At 42.7% G+C, this 23449-nt stretch overlaps 1 protein-coding gene across 4 annotated transcripts in view; it reads left to right on the top strand.

The window, feature by feature from the left end:
- Positions 1-23449, top strand: part of arhgap10 (Rho GTPase activating protein 10) — a 205769-nt gene that overhangs the window by 44775 nt on the left and 137545 nt on the right. For all 4 annotated transcript variants that reach the window (XM_072567806.1, XM_072567731.1, XM_072567637.1 and 1 more), the window contains exon 2: positions 17553-17648. In XM_072567806.1, coding sequence (XP_072423907.1) covers positions 17553-17648 — 96 coding nt within the window. The remainder of the gene's footprint in view (positions 1-17552; positions 17649-23449) is intronic.

Raw genomic sequence — 23449 nt, 5'->3', positions numbered from 1 at the left:
ATATCCCAAACTAAACTAGTCCCACCTGCCAACACCTGGCCCATATCCCTCCAAACCCTTCCTATTCATATATCCATCCAGATGCCTTTTAAATGTTGCAATTGTACCAGCCTCCACCACATCCTCTGGCAGCTCATTCCATACACGTACCACCCTCTGTGTGAAAACGTTGCCCTTTAGGTCCCTTTTAAATCATTCCCCTCTCACCCTAAACCTATGCCCTCTACTTCTGGACTCCTCGATCCCAGGGAAAAGACTTTGCCTATTTATCCTATCCATGCCCCTCATGATTTTGTAAACCTCTATAAGGTCACCCCTCAGCCTCTGATGCTCCAGAAAAACAGCTCCAGCATATTCAACCTCTCCCGATTCCTCAAATCCTCCAACCCTGGCAACATCCTTGTAAATCTTTTCTGAACCTTTTCAAGCTTCGCAACATCTTTCCGATAGGAAGGAAACCAGAATTGCACGCAATATTCCAACAGTGGCCTAACCAATATTCTGTACAGCGGCAACATGACCTCCCAACTCCTATATTAAATGCTCTGACCAATAAAGGAAAGCATACCAAATGCCGCCTTCATTATCCTATCTACCTGCGACTCCACTTTCCCAGAACTATAAACCCACACTCCAACAGACAACTGTGAGCACATAGATGGGTGAGAAAGACTTGGTGTAGATTAAGATTTGGACAGCAGGGTGTTAAATGAGATGAAATTTGTGAAATAAGAGAATGCGGAGCATTGAGCATGACAAAGGCATGTCTAGATTTCAGAAACATAAGAGCTGAAGTAATTGGTGATGCAGAGAAGGAAATGGACAGCCTAGGTGCTGGAGAGGGAATCGAATTCAACATCAAATAGAGTATCAAGTGCTCGCTTCACTTTTATAGGGAGTGGGGAGTACCTTGGCTTTAATCTATCCAATGATTAACTGAAGGAAGTTATGATATAGCCAGGACTGGTTGCCAGATAAACAGGCTACACATGGTGTAAGGGCATTGAAGGCGTCGAGAGAAGGACGGAGTTAGACAGCTGTGTGTAGTCAGGCACACGAATGTTGATGTGCCTGAGGAGCAGAATGTAGATGGGAAACAGCAGGGGACAAAGCATAGGTCCTTGAGGACGATAGAGGCAATGTTGTGGCATCAGTAAGAGAAGCTATTGTTAGAGATTCTCTGGTTGCAGCTGGAGAGGTGAAAATGGAGCCAAGTGAGGGCAGTCCCATTCAATTAGACGGGAGTGAAGAGCTGTCGTCTGCCTGACCCTGACAGACTGGAAAGGCCAAAAAAAAGGTAAGCAGGAGTTGTGCACCATAGTCACAGTCACAGTGAATTGTCATTCATAACTTTGCTTTGGTGCTATGGCAGGTCAGAAACCTGGTCAGACAGCTTTAATTAGGAAGGCAGCAGCATGTCCAAGGACTTTGGAGATGTTAGGAAGGTGGGGATTGGAAGATAGGGTGGGCTTTATCATGGGAAGATGTGTACCAATGTTCTAGCGAAGAGGATAAATAGAGTGGTCAGTAGGACTTTAAACTTCTGAGTTGGGGGGAAGGGAAAGTGAAAACGACAGGGAGTATGGAGTTAAATGGAAAGATAAGCGCAGGATAACATATGTGCAGGCAGATTTAAACTTGAGACAGACTGGGAATGCAGCAAAAAGGAAGGATAACTTGGGACATCTTATATCTTCCAAAATCTCTAATGATAAGAAAGTTAGCATTAAGGCACTTTACCTGAATGCTCGTAGCATTCATAACAAAGCAGATGAACTAATGGCACAGATCATCGTGAATGATTATGATGTGGTAGGCATCACAGAAATGTGGTTACAGGGGGATCAGGACTGGCAGTTAAACATCCAAGGGTTTTCAACTTATCGAAAAGACAGGGAGGTCGGCAGAGGGGGCGGGGTTGCCTTGTTAGTTAAGAACAAAATTAAATCTATGGTGCTGAATGACATAGCGTCGGATGATGTGGAGTCTGTATGGGTGGAATTGAGGAACCACAAAGGCAAAAAAACCATAATGGGAGTTATGTACAGACCTCCTAACAGTGGTCAGGACCAGGGGCGCAACATGTACTGGGAAATAGAGAAGGCATGTCAGAAAGGCAAGGTCACAGTGATCATAGGAGACTTCAATATGCAGGTGGACTGGGTAAATAATGTTGCCAGTGGATCCAAAGAAAGGGAATTCATGGAATGCTTACAGGATGGCTTTTTGGAATAGCTTGTCATGGAGCCCACAAGGGAGCAGGCTCTTCTGGACCTAGTGCTATGTAATGAACCAGACTTTATAAAAGATCTTAAAGTAAGGGAACACTTAGGAAGCAGCGATCATAATATGGTAGAGTTCAGTCTGGAGTTTGAAAGAGAGAAGGCAAAATCGGATGTAATGGTGTTACAGTTGAATAAAGGTAATTATGAGGGCATGAGAGAGGAACTGACTAAAATAGACGGGAAGCAGAGGCTTGCGGGGAAGACAGTAGAGCAAAAATGGCAGGAGTTTGTGGGTATAATTAAGGACACTGGACAGAGGTTCATCCCCAAGAAAAGAAATATTATCCGGGGAGGGATTAGACAGCCATGGCTGACAAAGGAAGTCAGGAGATCTATCAAAGAAAAAGAGAGATCCTATAAAGTGGCCAAGAGCACTGGGAAATCAGAAGATTGGGAAGGCTACAAAAATAAACAGAGGATAACAAAGAGAGAAATAAGGAAGGAGAGGATCAAATATGAAGGTAGGTTAGCTAGTAATATTAGAAATGATAGTAAAAGTTTCTTTCAATACATAAGAAACAAACGACAGGCTAAAGTAGACATTGGGCCACTTCAAACTGATGCTGGAAGCCTAGTGATGGGAGATAAGGAAATAGCAGGAGAACTTAACAAGTACTTTGCATCAGTCTTCACAGTGGAAGACATGAGTAATATCCAACAACTAAAGGGAGTCAGGGGGCTGAGTTGAGTATCGTTGCCATTACAAAAGAGAAAGTGCTAGAAAAGCTAAAAGGTCTTAAAATTGATAAATCTCCTGGTCACGATGGGCTACATCCTAGAGTTCTGAGGGAGGTGGCTGAGGAAATAGCGGAGGCGTTGGTTGAGATCTTTCAAAAGTCACTGGAGTCAGGGAAAGTCCCGGATGATTGGAAGATTGTTGTTGTAACCCCCTTGTTCAAGAAAGGATCAAGGCAAAAGATGGAAAATTATAGGCCAATTAGCCTAACCTCGGTTGTTGGTAAAATTCTAGAATCCATCATTAAGGATGAGGTTTCTAAATTCTTGGAAGAGCAGGGTCAGATTAGAACAAGTCAACATGGATTTAGTAAGGGAAGGTCGTGCCTGACAAACCTGTTGGAGTTCTTTGCAGAGGTGACAAGTAGGTTAGACCAGGGAAACCCAGTGGATGTGGTCTACCTAGACTTCCAAAAGGCCTTTGATAAGGTGCCACACGGGAGGTTGCTGAGCAAGGTGAGGGCCCATGGTGTTCGAGGTGAGCTACTGGTATGGATTGAGGATTGGCTGTCTGACAGACGGTAGAGAGTTGGGATAAAAGGTTCTTTTTCGGAATGGCAGCCGGTGACAAGCAGTGTCCCGCAGGGTTCAGTGTTGGGGCCACAGCTGTTCACGTTATATATTAAAATGATCTGGATGAAGGGACTGGGGGCATTCTAGCGAAGTTTGCCGATGATACAAAGTTAGGCGGACAGGCAGGTAGTACTGAGGAAGTGGGGAGGCTGCAGAAGGATCGAGACAGTTTGGGAGAGTGGTCCAGGAAATGGCTGATGGAATTCAATGTGAGCAAATGCGAGGTCTTGCACTTTGGAAAAAAGAATAGAAGCATGGACTACTTTCTAAATGGTGAGAAAATTCGTAAAGCCAAAGTACAGAGGGATCTGGAAGTGCTAGTTGAGGATTCTCTAAAGGTAAACATGCAGGTTGAGTCCGTGATTAAGAAAGCGAATGCAATGTTGTCACTTATCTCAAGAGGGTTGGAATATAAAAACACCATTGTGCTACTGAGACTTTATAAAGCTCTGGTTAGGCCCCATTTGGAGTACTGTGTCCAGTTTTGGTCCCCACACCTCAGGAAGGACATACTGGCACTGGAGCGTGTCCAGCGGAGATTCACACGGATGATCCCTGGAATGGTAGGTCTAACATATGAGGAATGGCTGAGGATCCTGGGATTGTATTCATTGGAGTTTAGAAGATTAAAGGGAGATCTAATAGAAACTTACAAGATAATACATGGCTTGGAGAGGATGGATGCTAGGAAATTGTTTCCGTTAGGCGAGGAGACTAGGACCTGTGGACACAGCCTTAGAATTAGAGAGGGTAAATTCAGAACAGAAATGTGGAGACATTTCTTCAGCCAGAGAGTGGTGGGCCTGTGGAATTCATTGCCGCAGAGTGCAGTGGAGGCTGGGACGCTAAATGTCTTCAAGGCAGAGATTGATAAATTCTTGTTGTCTCGGGGAATTAAGGGCTACGGGGAGAATGCGGGTAAGTGGAGTTGAAATGCGCATCAGCCATGATTGAATGGTGGAGTGGACTTGATGGGCCAAATGGCCTTACTTCTGCTCCTATGTCTTATGGTCTTATGGATACAGTCATGGAGTCATGGAAGTAGACTGCATGGAAACTGTCCCTTCGTCCCAACTCGTTCAGGCTGACCAGGTTTCCTAAACTGAACGAGTCCCATGTACCTGCATTTGGCCCCATCCTTCCTATTCATGTACCTGCCCAGATATCTTTTAAATATTGTAACTATACCAGCCTCTACTACTTCCTCTGGCAGCTTGTTCCATAGACGCACCACCCTCTGTGTGAAAAGTTTGTCCCTCTGGCCTCATCTTGAAATCAAGGGGTTAAAATGAAAGTGGTTTTTAAGGGAAATGGGCCAGTCAGCCCTTCTGGTCAATGCTAATATTCTTTCTCCAAGGACTTTCCTGTCATGGTTCTTCATTTTACTTTCCCATAATAATCTTATATTACTTTTTTTTAGCACTGCTGCCTCACAGCGCCAGAGACCTGGGTTCAGTTCCCACCTCAGGCGACTGACTGTGTGGAGTTTGCACATTCTCCCCGTGTCTGCGTGGGTTTCCTCCGGGTGCTCCGGTTTCCTCCCACAATCCAAAGATGTGCAGGTCAGGTGAATTGGCCATGCTAAATTGCCCATAGTGTTAGGTAAGGGGTAGATGTAGGGGTATGGGTGGGTTGCGCTTCGGCGGGTCGGTGTGGGCTTGTTGGGCCGAAGGGCCTGTTTCCACACTGTAAGTAATCTAATCTAATCTAAACTACTTGCTTTGTCACACACATAAATAGCTTTCCCTGACACCCAGCTAGTTAGTTCAACTCGACTCCACTTATCTAACTTTCCCTTTAATGCTCTATGCTATTGATTTCATTCACAATGTGGCAGCAAGTTCCACATCCTAATCAATCTGTAGGTAACAAGCTTTTTTCCTGATCTTCTAATCATATTTATTCATGATTATCTCATATTTATGATCCTTAGTCTTTGGACTCCTCCACAAGAGTTCTCTGCATCTACTCTGCTGAAACCCTTCGTAACTTTATCATTTCTAACCCAGCTTTCACTTATTTGAGAGCAAAAAAAACAACCCCAACCTGTGAAACTCTTTGCTGGTTATTATCGTCTCTCAATTTCAGTGTCATCCTTCTCAGTATTTATTTTGCGCCAGAATTATTCTGGTGCAAATTATTCTGCATCTTCTGCACCTCATTATCCTTTTTTTAACATTAGCTAGAACTGTGCATGGCATTCTAAATATAGTCAGGATTTCCATAGAATCCCTACAGTGTGGAAACAGGCCCTTTGGCCCAACAAGTCCACACTGACCCCCCCGAAGAGTAACCCACCCAGACCCATTCCCCTACCCTATAACAGGTCTCTGCATTTACCCTTGACTAATGCAACTAATCTTCACATCCCTGAGCACTGTGGGCAATTTAGCACGGCCAGTTCACCTGACCTGCACATCTTTGGATTGTGGGAGGAAACCGGTGCACCCGAAGGAAACCCACGCAGACACGGGGAGAATGTGCAAGCTCCACGCATGCTGTCACCTGAGGCTGGAATTGAATCCGGATCCCTGGTGCTGTGAGGCAGCAGTGCTAACCACTGTGCCACCCAGTTCTACACAAGTTGAACATAGCTTTCCTGAACTTGGCCTGGACAATCACAACCTCCCATCTATAGAATCCATCTACCAGGCCCGCTGTCAAGGAAAGGCCGCCAGCATTCTCAAAGATCCATCCCACCCTGGCGATGTTTCTCTACAACCTCTACCATCGGGGAGAAGGTACAGAAGCCTGAATACACGCACCAGCCGATTTCGAAACAGTTTCTATCCAACTGTTGTTAGAATACTGAATGGACTCACAAACTCTTAACATTCGCCTGCACCTGTGTTTTTGTTTTTGCTGCTGTTTACCCATTACTTACTTATCTATGCTACTTAACTCTGTAATCTGCCTGTATTGCTCACAAGGCAAAGCTTTTCACTGTGCCTCGGTACACGTGACAATAAATTCAATTCCTCTGAAACTCAATCCGCTCAGCTTGTGTCTTCTGACGGCCTTGGTAGCCTGAGATGAAGCCCATTTCTGAAATCAGCTGGTATCGGGCTTGGCAGGGGTGACAGGGAAGCTGCTGTCAGATAAACTCATGCTGGCACAGGGCGAAAGTGAGTGCTGCGGAATCTAGAGATCAGAGTCGAGCTTAGAGTGGTACTGGAAAAGTACAGCAGGTCAGGCAGCATCCGAGAAGCAGGAAAATCGATGTTTCAGGCAAAAGCCCTTCATCAGGAATGAGTGGAGGGTAGAACAGATTGATTTTTGATGTGTGGACTGTTCTCAATTCTTGGGACTGCACTTTGGGGGCGTGTGAATAGAAGGAATGGAAGAGATTTAATCAAATCATTGTTCTCCTTTGACCAGAGTTGACTTGAGAGAAATTTAAAGTCATAAACATTGGTTTCTTGTATATACGCTAATAAAACCATTCATGGTCTTTAAACAAGTTCATTCGATTTCCTCTGAACCTTCTTGATCCAAGGAAAAAAAACTCCAGTTTCTCCAGTCTGTCTAGACAACTGAAGTCTGCTAATAATCTGCTGAATCAGTCCAGCACCATAGAGTTAAACACAATATTTATTCACAATATCAAACACAATGGAGCCTATGCCATGTTTTATATATAGGTTTAATATACCTTACTTGCTTCTGCACCTTGCCCTCGATAATAAAGCCTAAGATCTCACATGTATTTCAGTAGCACTCAGGATTTGTGCAGGCACCTTTGAAGATTTCTGTATATTCACCTTCATATCTTTTTCTTCCTGCGTCCCTTTTTTTATAAATAATTTTTATTGAAATGAAAAAGGTTTTTGGGTTTTTTAAACAAAATTACAAAACTAATATAAAGTAGTGTAATCACTACAGTATAATAACAGCATCGATATAAATTAAGAAAACTTTAAATGAATTAAGAAACTACTAATCTACTCTTCAGACTACCAAAACGCAAAGTAGTATATAAGAAAGTAGATTCTATATATAAAAAAACTGCAGTATAGTACATAACTAACAACACAAGGAAAGGAAAAGGTAAATAAATAAATACGCATTCAAGATAAAATTATGTCAAGTCACAACAAGTCCTGTATTTGTATGGAATTCTTCCTCCCAGGGTCCCCCAAACCAACAAACATCATCCTCACGACTAAATGAAGGTCCTAGACAATATGGCCGATGCATCTGCATCAGTGTAGTTCGAGAAGGACCGCCATGTTGTCTAGAACAATTCCATTTTTTGGTGCACCATATTCGTAAGGAAGTCCAGGGGAATGTGTTCCATAACTATCCTAATCCAATTCAAAATTCCTGGGAGACTTTCCGAGAGCCAGCTTGCTACGATGTTTTTCCTCGCACAAAAGGAGAGGGTAGTAAACAGTTTCTTCCCATATGCATCGAGAGAAGGAAGACTGGGAAAGCCTAAAAGGAGAGACACCGGATCCAACCCAATCTCAGTTCCCAAAATCTTTGCCAAGGCATTTGCTACACTGTCCCAATATCTACGGATCTTATGGCATGTCCACAAACAATGGGTGAGAGTGCCATTTAGAGCACATTGGGGATGTTCCTGCCTTAAACTTTGCAAGTCGTTCTGGTGCTGTGTGGGCCCTGCGAAGTATCTTCAATTGAACAGCTTGAGTCCTATTACTGATCGAGATCTTCCTGGCATTTTCCCAGATAGCCTCCCACATCTCTAAGGAGATTTCCATCCCTAATTCTTGAGTCCAGATTTTAGACAGGTGTTCCATGGCCTTCGATACCTGATTACCTAGCGAGTGATAGAGAGTACTGACCCAGGGGGCACCCATTGGCCGAAGCACACTCCTCCCCATATCCGATTTGTACTGATTAGTCATCAATGTGGTCTTTTTTTGTACAAAGTCTCGTACTTGAAAATATCGAAAGAGATCCTTGCTAGGCAACCCGAACTTCTGAAGCAACTGTTCGAAGGACATCATGACCTCCCCATCAAACAGATCTCCCAAACAGGAGATTCCTCTGGACTCCCAAATTTTAAATCCAAATTCTGTCAAACCTGGCTGAAATCCCAACGTTCCCACTATCGGAGTAAAGGGGGAGGTTTTTTGTAAAATACCCTCACCCTGTCATAGCATCCTCCAAGCTTTGATTGTGTTTAATGCAATCGGGTTTTCACAATGATCCGTGATAATTCTCATCTTATCCATAAATAATAAATTGATGAGGGGATATTTTGCTTGGGAAGCCTCGATATCCAGCCAAATTGATTATGGATCACAAGAAACCCAATCAGCCACATATGATAGCAGGGAGTTCAGTTGGTACTTCCTCAAGTACGGAAAATCTGGACCTCCCCTTACTTGTGGGAGCTGCAACTTATCTGATTTAATAAGGGGCCGTCTGTGACTCCAAACAAAAGAGCCAAGCCAATCATAAAGCTGACTCAGCGCCTGTCTGGGCAACATCAAAGGAAGCAATCTCATGGGGTATAATGGGTGAGGGAGAATATCCATCTTGACCAAGGCTGTTCTTCCTAGCCAGGATATCGGGAGATCTTCCCAACATTGGATGCCCTGCCTTATTTTTTCTTATAAGTGTGTATAATTAACTTTGTATAGCTGACCAAATATCGGGGTAATAAAAATACCTAAATAGAGAAAACCTCCCAGTGACCACCGAAAGGGGAAGCGGGATCCATCCGGAAAATTGGATATACTGGCACGACCTCCCAGTGGCATGGCCTTTGATTTCATAAAATTAATTTTGTATCTTGAAAACTTACCAAATAATTTAACCACTTGAATTAAGCGGGGCACAGATGTCAATGGATCATTTAAGAAAAGGAGGACGTCATCCGCATAAAGAGTTATTTTGTGCTTGCCTGATCCTACTTCTGGGCCGTTATATTGGGGTCAGTTCAGATAGCTTCCGCCAGCGGTTTGATCACTCGTGTAATAGTAATGGCGAGAGAGGGCATCCTTGATGACAACCACTGCAGACACTAAAGCTATCTGATCTTACGCTGTTGGTAATCACTGCTGCTTTTATATAACACTGTGACCTATTTGGTTAAAAACCTCTCCAATGCCAAACCGCTCCATAGTTTAAAAAGATATAGCCATTTCACCCAGTCAAATGCTTTCTGTACATCAAGGGAGATGTCTAATCCTGGTATCACTCCCTGCTGACAGACTTGTACCATGTTTAACACTCTTCTAATGTTATTAGTAGGTCTGCAACCCTTAACAAACCCCGTCTGATCCTCTTTTATAATAAATGGTTAAACCCTCTAGTCTTAATGCAAACATTTTTGAAAGGATTTTAAAGTCCACATTCAATAATGATATAGGTCTGTACGAAGTACAGTCATCTGAGGCTTTTCCTTTCTTAAGGATGAGAGAAATATTTGTTTCTCTCAGACAAGGCGGGAGGCTACCCTGACTGTGTGAATAGTTATACATACCTATAAGGGGTCCGGCCAAATAGTCTATATTCTTTGTAGAACTCAGCCTGGAATCTGTCCGGTCCGGGTGCTTTCCCGCTCTGGAGCTGCCTCACCGCTTCCTGCACTTGCTGAGTTGTCGGGGGGGGGTGTTCAAGAAAGACACCTGCTCCCAGGTTACGCCTGGGAGGTCTAGATTCATAAAAAAGGACTCCATCTTCCTCACTCTATCCTCCAACTGATACAGCTCAAAAATACAACCTTCTAAAGGCTGCATTTATCTTTTTAGGATCACAAGTCAGGATACTAGCACCCCCTCTAATAGACGTAATGGATTGGGGAGTCTTTTTCTTTCTGCCAAGGTATGCTAGATACCTGCCCATCTTATCGCCGTATTCAAATAATCTCTGCTTCGCAAGCAGTATCCCCCTCTTTGCTGTTTGAGCAAGTGCGGTATTCAAAGTAGCCCTGAGGGCTGTAATCCGCTGTAATTTATTTATGGATGGCCCACCAACATAACGCTGTCTCAGCAGCCTTCAGGCAAGTCTCAAGCAGACACTACTGTTGTTTCTGGGTCGCAGAATACAAGATCATCCAAGCTCCTTAGGAGTCTCCCACATCACCGATGGGTTACTGGCCGTACCTAAGTTAATGTCCCAGAAAGCTTTAACTTCCTGTGAGAAATATTCTATGAACTTACTATCCTTCAATTGGAAAGGGTCCGTAAGTCAATGCCAGGAGTCCATCTTGTCACCACTAGTCTTGACCTCCATCTACACTGCTGTGTGGTCAGAAATAGCTATATTACCTATTTTACAGGGCAATATCGAATTCGGAAAGGTCGAAGGGACAAAAAACGTATCAATTCTGGTATGGCACCTGTGTGGATTAGAATAAAAAGTAAAATCTCCAACCTCAGGGTGAAGATACCTCCACACATCTACCAGCCCAACTCCCTATTCAGAGCAGCCAACTGCCGAGATCGCAGAGATATACCCGCGGAGCTCCGAGGTGCCCTGTCAACCTTGGGATCAATATACAATAAAAATGTCCCCCTATAATTATGTAATGTACCCCAAGGGCCATCAACTTGGAGAGAGCATCTGTGACAAGTTTAAAAGGATGTGCCGGGGTGGGGGCAGTATACATTCAAAATCCCGTATTCCTCTCCATATGTTAGAGCTTTAAGTAATATATACCGTCCGGACTCATCTTTTATCTGGCTTAGCATTTGGAACGGAAGATTCTTCTACATAAGAATGGCCACTGCCCTACTTTTCAAATTGAAAGATGAAAAGAACACCTGACCAAATCCTCCCTGCTGCAACTTCAAGTGCTCCTTATCAATTAGGTGTGGCTCCTGCAAAAGGGCTACATCAACCCTCTCTTTAAGACTTGATATTATCTTTTCTCCTTTTAATTGGCGATTGGCTCCCTTTAATATTCCAGATGCAACTTTTAAACGAATGGCTAGCCATGATCATTCAAGAAAGTCTGAGACCGCCCCCCAGGAGGAAGAACCCCACTCTAAAAGCATTGAGTAATAGAGACCGTAAACAATTTACATAAATTTAAAAGGACAACCTTTGAAACAACTAAATCAAAACTAAAACTACTAAAAACTGCTCCTAAGAAATATTAGCATAAAACATAACTCAAAAGAGACTTTTCCTCTTGTCCACAGAGGACACTCCTACCACCCACTAATCCCACCATGACTCCTCCTAGTTTCCCTCAGCCCAGATATCGCAAAGTACAATAAACAAATACCAATGTCTTATAACATGGAAATCAAAAGTGGGCAACCAACCCATCCCCTCCATATTATTCCCCTAGGCATTCTTGACAAAGCAGCAACATGAGATAAAATATATAGAGTTACAATCCTGGCAAATATTAAAGGAAAACTCAAAAACATCCCCCAACCAGGTACACCAAGAAAGTTATAAATAAGAGTTAAAAGAAAAAAAAAACAAGGAAAGATGAAAAAGAGAAAGAGGGAAGGATGAGGGGAAAAAAAGGGGTAAAATAAAATAATTGTCCATATTGTTCAAATCCTTCAGTCTATTTGAGAGTATCCAAAAATTCCTTTGCTTTTTCCGGCGAACCGAAGCTATACACAGACCCTCCGTGACTGAAGCGCAGTGTTGCCAGGTATATTGTGGAATACTGAATACTTAAATCCCTCAGACGCTTCTTTACCTCGTCAAACACCTTCCTCTTGAGTACCACCACCGGGGAAAAGCCTTGGAAAAGCATTACTTTGGATCCCTTTGTATACCATGGCTTGGGGGTTCCTTCCCCAAAGCTCTGAGTGCTCCAGCAACATCTGCTTATCCCTGTAGTGCTTTACTTGCTCAGCAAGCTGATTGTTCTCTTTCATCATGATCTTGAAGCAAACCAGTTACATTCGATTAGATTCCCTACAGTGTGGAAACAGGCCCTTCGGCCCAACAAGTCCACACCGACCCTCTGAATAGTAACCCACCCAGACCCATTTCCCTCTGATTAATGTACTTTAGAAGGGCAGTAGTGCTAACCACTGAGCCACTGTGCCGCCCCAGTGTCCAGAGTTGTTAGTTTACATTCATTTTGGGAGGAACTCATTGTCCATTTAACTTTATGGTTACAGATGATTATGGTATGAAATGTCAAAGTGAATGTAGCAGCTCTGTTCCAACCTGCAGTACCATGACACATTTCTGCTCAGATAAACGCTCATCTTCAGTACTTGTCGGGACTGGTCACATTCAGGAGCTTTAAAGACTGGGTTATGGTAATAATCAGAGTTAAGATAAATGGTTCTCTAAGTAATTTTAACAATCCTGCTCTCCAACTGTGAAAGTCTGTAACCTTTGTTTTAATCAATGTTTGATTAATTTTAATATAAAATAAAAACACAGTGCTGGAGAAACTCAGTACGCCTGGCAGCTTCTGTGGAGAGAGAAAGGGAATGAATGTTTCAAGTCCAATGACTTTTCTTCTGAACATGCTTTTCCTCGATTAATTTTTGCCTGCCAATCATTTCCAGATTATCTGGGGCAGACTTGTTTTCTGATTGTGGAAGTTGGCCTTGCCCTCATTCATTATTTTTACTTTGGATTCCTCCTTGTTCTTTTCCACAGCTAACATAAACCTGTTCTCTAGCTAGTGCAGCGACTTGACAAATTGTGCCCCTCAGTGTAAATTCCTAAAGTTCTCCATTTCTTTCCTTTCTTTCCTATCTTATGTTTGGAGAATGCAGAATATCCCAAGCATTGTAATCATATTGTCACAACCTCATGTTTCCTGATTTTGGCTCAGCTAATCAAAGCTGGCACCTATTCATCCATGTAATTCAAAAGGATAATTCAACCTGCTCATTCTGGTAAAAAAAATGAGAGATTAAACCCCAAAGGCAAATTCAATAATTCACAACTGTTTGAAATTTTTATTTTGCCAAGACACACGCAGTAAATTAAGTCTTCACTTAGAGTTGCAGTTGAGTTCCTGGAAAAACTTTAAGTAAAAATAACTTAAGTGAATTAGATGTTCCCACTAAAACCAATGTTAAGTTTGTAGCTCAGTAGCGTAGGTCTTTTCCATCAGAAAAAAAATTAAAGTATTATGAACGGATGAAGTATTTAAGCTGCTAAGCTCCTATATTAGTGAATGAAATAATGTTTACAATAAAACAAATTAAAAAAAGAAATATGCTAACTTTTACTTGCCCTCTGCTTGCTGTCCCTTCTGCTAATGGAACCTCTCTTGCTACTCCATCTCATTCCATAGTCCTGCCAATCACTGCAAACCTGCCTCTTACAGCCCTCTGATTTGGGGTCTCTACCACTTTCCAGTGGGTGACGATGCCCATGTTAGGGGAAGGTAGATGGGATCTAAGTCGATGTGTTGACTGATGGAGTTCTGGTTAGAATGCCGTGCCTCAAAAGAATGCTTGTGCATGTCTTTGTTTCACTTGTCCTAGGATGTGCGTGTTCTCCCAGTCAAAGTGGGACACCAAGATAGAAGATGATGAAATAGTGGTCTCCTTTGACATTACAGCCCTTTTCACATCAATTAAAGTCAACCTGGCCAAAGATACACTGGCATCATTACTAGGAAAACCAGGAAGTTTACAGGTCTTTGTCTGTGTGTATAGAAACTAGTGATAGTGGGTTGTGTCTTTTAGTGACTAGTTGGTGTTTATGTATCATGGTGGCAGGTTTCCTGCTAGTTTGTCCAATGTGGTGTTCTATACAGTTCTTGCATGATATCTTGTAAATGACGTTTGTTTTGCTGGTAGTATGTTGACCATATATAAGCACTAATTCATCAACCGAGAGAGACGAGTGGTAGGTGATAATCAGCAGGAGATTTCCTTGCCCATGTTTAAGCTGATGTCATGAGATTTCACAGGATCCAAAGTCAACGTTACAGATTCTCAGGAAAACTCCTTCCTGACTATATACTGCTGTTACTTGTACTTGGTCTACCCTTCCCCTGCTCCTTCCATCCCAGTTTACCCTCACTACTTACTCTCCCTCTCTCCATTCCCCACTCCTCCCCTCTATTACACTCCTGTTCTTCTGACCCCTCCTGTTTTCTGATCCTCTCATCCCTTTCTCATTCTCTTTATGGTCATTCCTCCCTGTACCTCTCGCTTTCCTATCAGGTACTAGCCTTATCTCCTCTTGTGATCTTTGGTTAATAATCCACATGCTATTTGTTGTTCGTTTCTCCTCATTCAATGCTGTGGGGATAATTACAATTAAATTTCATATTAGGAAATTATTTTGTGAGATCTTAAACCTGTTTCCTTTCCCCAAAATAAATTCTGTATCCCAGAAACAGCTGCAGCCAGTATTCTGTTTGGAGAGAAAATGGGCCAGTTTCCAATATTTTGATTCTGCATTGAAAAGATTGGACATCTTACATGGCGTTGCAACTTCCTCTGTATAGATCGACTGACGGCTAAAGTCACTTTCATTTCTCCAAGCTGTTTTGGAAAAAAGCCTCAGTGTGCATTTCGCGTGGCTGTTGAAAGTTGTGGGATCCATCCAAATGCTATACTGAAGCTGAAAGTTGTTTCTGAATCTTACTGTCAGAGAGGTGTGAAGAGCCTTTTCTGGTTTTATTTACAAATTTTGTTTTTAAGATTAGATTACATTACAGTGTGGAAACAGGCCCTTCAGCCCAACAAGTCCACACCGCCCCGCCAAAGTGCAACCCACCCATACCCCTACATCTACCCCTTACCTAACACTACGGGCAATTTAGCATGGCCAATTCACCTGACCTACACATCTTTGGACTGTGGGAGGAAACCAGAGCACCCGGGGGAAACCCCACACAGACACGGGGAGAATGTGCAAACTCCACACAGTCAGTCGCCTGAGGCGGGAATTGAACCCGGGTCCCTGGCGCTGTGAGGCAGCAGTGCTAACCACTGTGCCACCGTGCCGCCCACTAATTTGAGGTTCCTTTTCTTCTGTAGGAAGTGACAATGCATTAAATGTTTAAAGACAAAATCTTATTTCATATATTTTTGCTCATACCTCACTAAGAAAGCATTGCTGAATGGGAATCTTTCTAGGTATGCATTTTTCTAAGGTGTTTTCTTTATATCTAACCTTTTTAGTTACATTTACCGATTTGTGTCAAGATCAGTGGCTCGCTGGTTAGGACTGGTCTCCTTCCTATCGGAAAGATATTGTGAAACTTGAAAGGGTTCAGAAAAGATTTACAAGGATGTTGCCAAGAAAGGAGGATATGAGCTATAGGGAGAGGCTGAACAGGCTGGGGCTGTTTTCCCTGGAGTGTCGGAGGCTGAGGGGGTGACCTTATAGAGGTTTACAAAATTATATGGAGCATGGATAGGATAAATAGACAAAGTCTTTTCCCTGGGGTCAGATAGTCCAGAACTAGAGGGCATAGGTTTAGGGTGAGAGGGGAAAGATATAAAAGAGACCTAAGGGGTAACCTTTTCACACAGAGGGTGGTATGTGTGTGGAATGAGCTGGCACAGGAAGTGGTGGAGGCTGGTACAATTGCAACATTTAAAAGGCATTTGGATGGGTATATGAATTGGAAGGGTTTGGAGGGATATGCGCCGGGTGCTGGCAGGTGGGACTAGATATCTGGTCGGCATGGACGGGTTGGACTGAAGGGTCTGTTTCCATGCTGTACATCTCTATGACTCTATAACTTTGACTGCTGCCTCAAACCACCAGATTCCACCCTCATGCAACTGTCGATGTGGAGTTTGCATATTCTCCGTGTGACTGCTTGGGTTTCCTCCCAAAGTCCAAGGATATGCAGGTTAGGTGGATTGGCCATGCTAAATTGCCCATAGTTTGCAAGGATGTTCAGGCTACATGGGCTAGCCATGGGAAATGCAGGGTTAGTGGGATAGGTTTGGGTGGGATGCTCTTCTGAGAGTCGGTGTGGATTTGATTGGCTTAAAGGCCTGCTTCCGCATTGTAGGGATTCTGTGATTCTTGATTAGAGTGGTGCTGGAAATATACAGCAGATCAGGAATCCTGATGAAGGGCTCCTGGCTGAAATGTGGGTTTTCCTGCTCCTTGGATGCTGCCTGACCTGCTGTGCTTTTCCAGCAACACTCTAATCTTGACTCTAATCTCCAGCATCTGCAGTCCTCACTTTCGCCATTCGGTGATTCTAACCATGGCAAATTGGAGTCGGTGATTCTAACCATGGCAAATTGGAGTCATGATCATTTTTTGAACACTATGGAAAAGATGTTGAGGTAATTGTGAGCTGATGAAAGGTGTGGAACACTTTATTTGACAGCATTGCTGCTGGGAATGGAATCATTATTGATGAGGACTGGGTGTGGACAAACTGTCCAATTGCTTTTGGATCTCACCTGAAATAAACTGGAGAAAGGATATCATTGCTGATTACATTGAATCTCTCAAAGCAGTGTTGCGAACATTGGATACTTTCAATTTTTTTTATTGTAATAAAATATTTGCATTCAAGTTTTCATCAATTTGGACTGTAGACACACACCTTTTGTTGGAAATGACAGGAACTGAGGTCATCTAATTGTTGTTGGATGAAAGAGCTTTCATTCTCAATTCATTCCATATATTGTCTATGTAAGTCACTGTTTCAAAATGGAATATGTCTTGCATCTTTAACCTGAGCAGCCTTGATCCTTTCAGTGTAAATGTGGATATCAGGATAAGCTCATTTAGAAAGTTGTCACAAACTGTACATTTTGTTTCTCACACCTGAGCCTAACTCCATTTCCTAGTTAATATTTACATCTCCCTGATAAATGCATGTTTACAAGAGAAACAAAATCCGAATAAATGTTTACTCTGACACAAAATTATTGCTTCCTTTCACCCTACTAAAACTGGGTGGAAGCTGTAAACATAGAGTGTTCCTGCAGCTGAATGCTAAGAGATCCTGTGGGGACTTTATCTGATTCGTTTTATAGAAAAACAAAACATAAACCTGAAGAATTTATTTTCCTGCCCGAAATTCACATTTCTCCCCCCTTTTATTCTTGGCAGCTCTTTCAGCAGCACAACAGAAATTCGCTCGATCACTTGGGGAATTTTCCTTTGAGTTTATTGGCGATGCTGAGACAGATGATGAGCGCTGTATTGGTAAGTCAGTCTCATTATTTTTAGTGGAGATTTTAATTTCATTTTGTGGATTTTCACGCACCAGACGTTGCAGTGCAGCTGAGTATGATACATTTAAAAATGTAATGAATGACAGATGTAATACACTATGTTTGGAGAAACCATTTGAAAAACTATTAAACGTAATGAACTTGGGGGATTTGAATTTAATAAAACTATTTTGCGCGTACTTCTGTAGGCTTCAAGATTAGATCAGAAGTTGCTCCAATATTCTGTCTTAGCTCAAAACCCCCTATTAAAAGTGTCTAGGAACATTCACTTTTTTAATTACTTCTGTACATATATATTTGCTCCACAGTCTCTCTGGTCTATCTGCATAACTCTTCAGCTAAGGAAGAGTGTCCATGCATCACTAATACAGGTTGAGAGCAAAGTAACTTCAGCATCATGTAACATGTTCATGCACTTGTTGTGATTGCAATAACTCAGTATATTCTCTGATAAGAGGTTCAGCTTTAATGGTGTCAGGTAGAACTCCTGCATTTGAAAGCCATTGATAAGATTACACAGGGATAAGACTGAGTTTGCAAATCATCTTACCTACAATGTGTGATCTTTGACACTTGTTCTGTGAAGTTCCATTCCATCATTTACAGAAAATTATTGATAAACCTAAACTGCATGGAATAGTTTTACTTATGGATTCCATTTGAATCAGGATTGCCAGCTCGTAATGTATTCCTTGCAGTTTGAACACATGACGTTTGACCATGTAATGTTTACACTGCAATTTGTAATCATTTTTGCATTTTTAGAAGTTGTATCCTCATAATTAAATCTCTTTGCTTGAACAAAAATAATCAAAAGATAATCTTGTTGTGTAAAAATAATCCTTGATTCAAATTGACATTCACACAATTTGATGATGTGATTTCATTGTGCAGTATGTATTTAAATTGTGTATTTTGCTTTATTTTAACATAACTGCCTTATCTCTTTAAAAAAAAGGATTAAGAGATTAGATTACTAGATTGGGTTAGATTACTTATTGTGGAAACAGGCCCTTCGGCCCAACAAGTCCACACCGACCCTCTGAAGAACAACCCACCCAGACCCATTCCTCTACATTTACCCCTTCACCTAACACTACGGGCAATTTAGCATGGCCAATTCACCTAACCTGCACATTTTTGGACTATGGGAGGAAACCGGAGCACCCAGAGGAAACTCACGCAGACACGGGGAGAATGTGCAAACTTCACTTAGACAGTTGCTTGAGTCGGGAATTGAACCCGGGTCTCTGGCGCTGTGAGGCAGCAGTGATAATCACCGTAGATTTTTAATCTGGCTGATTTAGGAATTTATCAGCCCAAGTGTTACTGACAAGAGGGGGAGAGGAGTTGAATATTAATTTTTCATCTGAGCAGAGGATTTCTAAAAGACTTTAATAATTTCTTTTCTCTTGAAGAGGATTGTGGTGTGTTCCCCACAGTTGAATTGTACTTCAGTGCAATCTGCAACTTCACAGCCTGACATATTCCCCACTCAACCATTACCAACAATCCAGGGCATCAACCCTGGTTTAATGGAGAGTGCAGGAGGGCATGCTGGGAGCAACACCAGGCGACAAGCCCACTCCTCCCCCGCCCCCTGTGGTGGGAGAGTCCAGAACTAAAGGGGATGGGTTTAGGGTGAGAGGGGAACTTTTCCACGCAGAGGGTGGTACGTGTATGGAATGAGCTGCCAGAGGAAGTGGTGGAGGCTGGTACAATTATAGCATTTAAAAGGCACCTGGATGGGTATATGAATAGGAAGGGTTTAGAGGGATATGGGCCAAGTGCTGGCAAATAGGACTAGATTAGGTTGGAATGTCTGGTCGTCATGGATGAGTTGGATCTGTTTCCGTGCTGTACATCTCGATGACTCTAACGTTCTGGCAGTTGTACTGAAGACCTGTGTGCCAGAACTTGCTGTTTCCTTTCAGTTACAACACTGGCATCCATCTGATAATATGGAAAATGCTTGGCTATGTCCTGTACAGGACAAATCCAACCCAGCCAAATACCACCCCATCAGTCTCCTATTGATCATCTGTCAAGTGATGGTGGATGCCATCAAGAGTGCTATAAGCAACATCTGCTCAGTGACAACCTGCTCGGCTTGGGTTCCACCAGGGCCTCCTCACATCCTGAAAGTTCAAACATAGAACAAAAGAGTTGAATTCCAGAGGTGCGTTGAGAGTGACAGCCCTTGATATCAAGGGCGCATTTGACCAAGTGTGCCATAAGGAGCCTGAGGAAAACTGGAATTAACGGGTATTGGGGCAAACACTTCACCATTTGGAGTTATAGCTTGCACATAGGAAGATGGTTGTAGTTGTTGAAGATCAGTCATCTCAGCTCCAGGACATCTCTGCAGGAGTTCGTCAGGGTCATGTCTTAGGTCCAACCGTCTTCAGCTCCTTCATCAATGACGTTCCCTCCATCACAAGGTCAGAAGTGGGAATGTTCGCTGAGGATTGCCCAGTGTTCAGCAGAATTCACCTCTCCTCAGATACCGAAGCAGTCCATGTTCAGATGCTGCAAGATCGAGACAGTATTCAGGCTTTAGTTAACAAGTGACAAGTAACATTCATGCCCCACAAATGCCAGGCAATGACCATTTCCAATTAAAGGTAATATAACCACCGCCCCTTAACATTCAGAGGCGCTGCCATCACTGAATCCCCCACTATTAACATCCCAGGCGTTACCATAAACAAGAAACTCAACTGAACTTACAATATAAACACAGTGGCTACAAGACCAGGTCAAAGGGTTCTGGAATACTGCGGTGAGTAAATCACCTCCTAGCTCCCTAAAGCCTGTCCACCATCGACAAGGCACAAGTCAGGAGTGCGACGGAATCCTCCCCACTTGTCTGGATGGGTGCAGTTCCAACAACAGTCAAGAAGCTTGACACCATCCAGGACTAAGCAGCCCGCTCGATTGCCACCACATCCACTCCCTCTACCACCGATGCTCAGTAGCAGCAGTGTGTACTATCTAAAAGATACACTGCAGAAATTCACCAAAGATTCTAACACAGCACCTTCCAAACCCATGACCAGTTCCACTTGGAAGGACAAGGGCAACGGATATGTGGGAACACCACCAAATGCAAATTCCCTTCCAAAGTACACAGTGTCCTGACTTGGAAATATATCATCATGTCACTGGGTCAAAGTCCTGGAAATCCCTCCCTAAGGGCATTGTAGGTCAACCTGTAGCAGTTCAAGAAGGAAGCTCACCACCACCTTCTCAAGGAGCAACGTCCCTTGAGTGAATTAAAAAAAAGACTCTGTTTGTAAACTCCAGTGTAAGAATAATGCCACGCTTCACTGTGGTAGTGTGCTGGAAATCGAACCTAGCTATTCCCTGAGTCATCATAAAAATGTAAGTTTTAAAAATAGATACACAAACATCCTCCAACTACATGATTTTCAGCCACAGTTAGAAAGCGAATACTAGGTTTCTGTGCTTCATAAGCATCATTAATTATATCAGGGTAATTAGATTCTAGCTATAGATAAACAATTAAACTAAATTAAGCAAACTCTACAAATTAAATCTCTTAACCCCTTTCTAGACTCCTCTTTACACACACACATACAGACAGACAAGCAAGTAAGGGAAAAGCAGATGGATAAAGGGAAAATTAGGAAAATACTTCCATTGTTTTTGTTCACAGGATTGGTTAGTTGTTGCTGCTCTGAAGGTTTGGCTTTGGCCTTCCTTTATCCAGCTACTTCTGCTTGTTTGCGAGAGGCACAGGGTGTCTGGTTCATGAATGAAAGTCTCTGACTTATCCAATTCACAGTCACAACTTGCACCATTTGTTGTGGTACAGATCAGCGGGTTTGCTCCTGGTTTAAAGTGGCTTACTGCAGAGAATTGACAGAGTCATGTGTCTGCTGTGGATCTGCTGGTTTCACTTCTGAACTGACTGGTCTATTTGCAACCCAGGCTCTTCAGCAACCAATAACATAGCTGTTGGCAGGCAGTGGACATTTGATATTGATAATTGGCCACTAGCCCACCTTCACTTGAAAATAGTTCCTCAGTGCCTGTTCATCTGCATGTTGCTGATCCCATACCTACACAAGCAAGGTTCACAGGAGGTTTCAAAGTCCTTGCTTTTAAAGCTAGCAGCCATCTTAGTAATTCTCTGGTTTTAATACATTTCTTTATCATTTTAGTGCACAGTTTGTAAAAAAAGGTCTAAAAGTAAAAAGACACCAATTTTAGCATTAAAGCAGAAGTACAGTGTGTATTCATGTAATCACATCTGGGAGTTGGTTGTGATGCAGTGCTGTAGTCGATTTGTTTTTGTTGTACTAGTCGGGCCTGCAATCTATGACTGGGAACATTAGTGGAGAAAGCATTTCCAAGAGTAATTGGGGGATGATATTCAATTCTGCCTATTGATGGAAGAGGGTGCTTATTGTCAGATTTACAATGGATCACCCAGGACAGTTCAGGAAATCGTAGGACAGGAGTTCAGAGGAAGCAGACAGGGAGTGAAAAGAGATCAACAGTATGTGAAGGAGATGGACCCCTGTCATGAATGGATTCTCTATTTGAAGTGCTCATTTTTAGCTGTATTGCAGAGAACACATTGAACGGCAGAGGGTCAGTGTAGGGGACCTAGTAAGTTATGTCCCAAGAACATTCTATTATCACTGTTCTGGTAAAATACAGTCAAGTTCTCAGAGTTATTGAACATCCAAGTGTTGCAGTCAGGATTTGGGAAGAGTCCTGATAAAGTTGTAGTGGCCTACAAGAAGCTGGGTGACCCTGAAAAGCCAGTCCATCTGACCGTGTGGCTTGAAAAGCTGCAAGCTGTTTCTGCTTGGTGCATCTGAGTAAGATGGGAGCTCAGGGAAAAACAAAAGGAAAGATGTTGCTTGGTGAAGCAAGTTGTCAGTGGAACACTGGGGTAGTACCTTGAATGGGTACTGATCACAGCTTTTGAACTCGAGGACAGGATGGTGACCGATCAGAGCACAGGCTGTTGTTAAGGCATTCCCCAGTAGAGTGGCTCTTGAGGGGAAGTTTCAAGGCCAGATTGACAAAATGAAGAATTCTAATGCCTTACAAAGTTTATTAAGATTCATTGACCCTTGCTAAGAAACTTGTGAGAGTTGTCCTTTTTGCTGTGAGATGTTGTATCACAGACTATTACCCATGTTTACCTCAAGTTAATTCTGGGAATTAGAAATAAGTTTTGAATGTATTATATACTGTATTACTGATCCAACTTGTATCGTAGAGAATGTCTGTTTTTCAAAATCATACAATCGTCCAGCTTTATTCTCCTTTGCAAATCTGCTGGATCCTAGACCGTTTAATCAGGCCCCAGCTCTGAAAACCCACAAAATAGAACCGATGTTCACATTGCATTATTCTGAGCTGGATTATTCAAGTGACTGAAACAAAAGCAGACGTGGCTGGCAGCACCTGTGGAGAGAAAATAGAGGTAACATTTCAGGTCCACTGACGTTTCTTCAGAATGATTTAGAACATCAGCTTAAAGCACCAAAGGAGCATTAAGAGTCAGGGGCGAGGGCAGGTGGTAGCTCACCTCACAGTGGACCTCCAGCTCAGTCCCTAGCTTTAATATATGCCGTTGAAACTGGAATTACCCCGTGGCTGCTTGCACCAGGCTTCTCCTCCTTGTTAAAGGATTTAAGATGTACTCCTTCCAATTACAAATCCTCATTTATCTTGTTATTTTCTATCACTATCTCCCTGAATTGGGATGGAATAACTTTGTATGCCGGC

This window comes from Chiloscyllium punctatum, chromosome 1 (assembly GCF_047496795.1).
Source record: "Chiloscyllium punctatum isolate Juve2018m chromosome 1, sChiPun1.3, whole genome shotgun sequence".
NCBI lineage: Eukaryota > Metazoa > Chordata > Chondrichthyes > Orectolobiformes > Hemiscylliidae > Chiloscyllium > Chiloscyllium punctatum.
The sequence above is the reverse complement of the archived record's forward strand: the minus strand, read 5'-3'. Positions and strand labels throughout refer to the sequence as shown.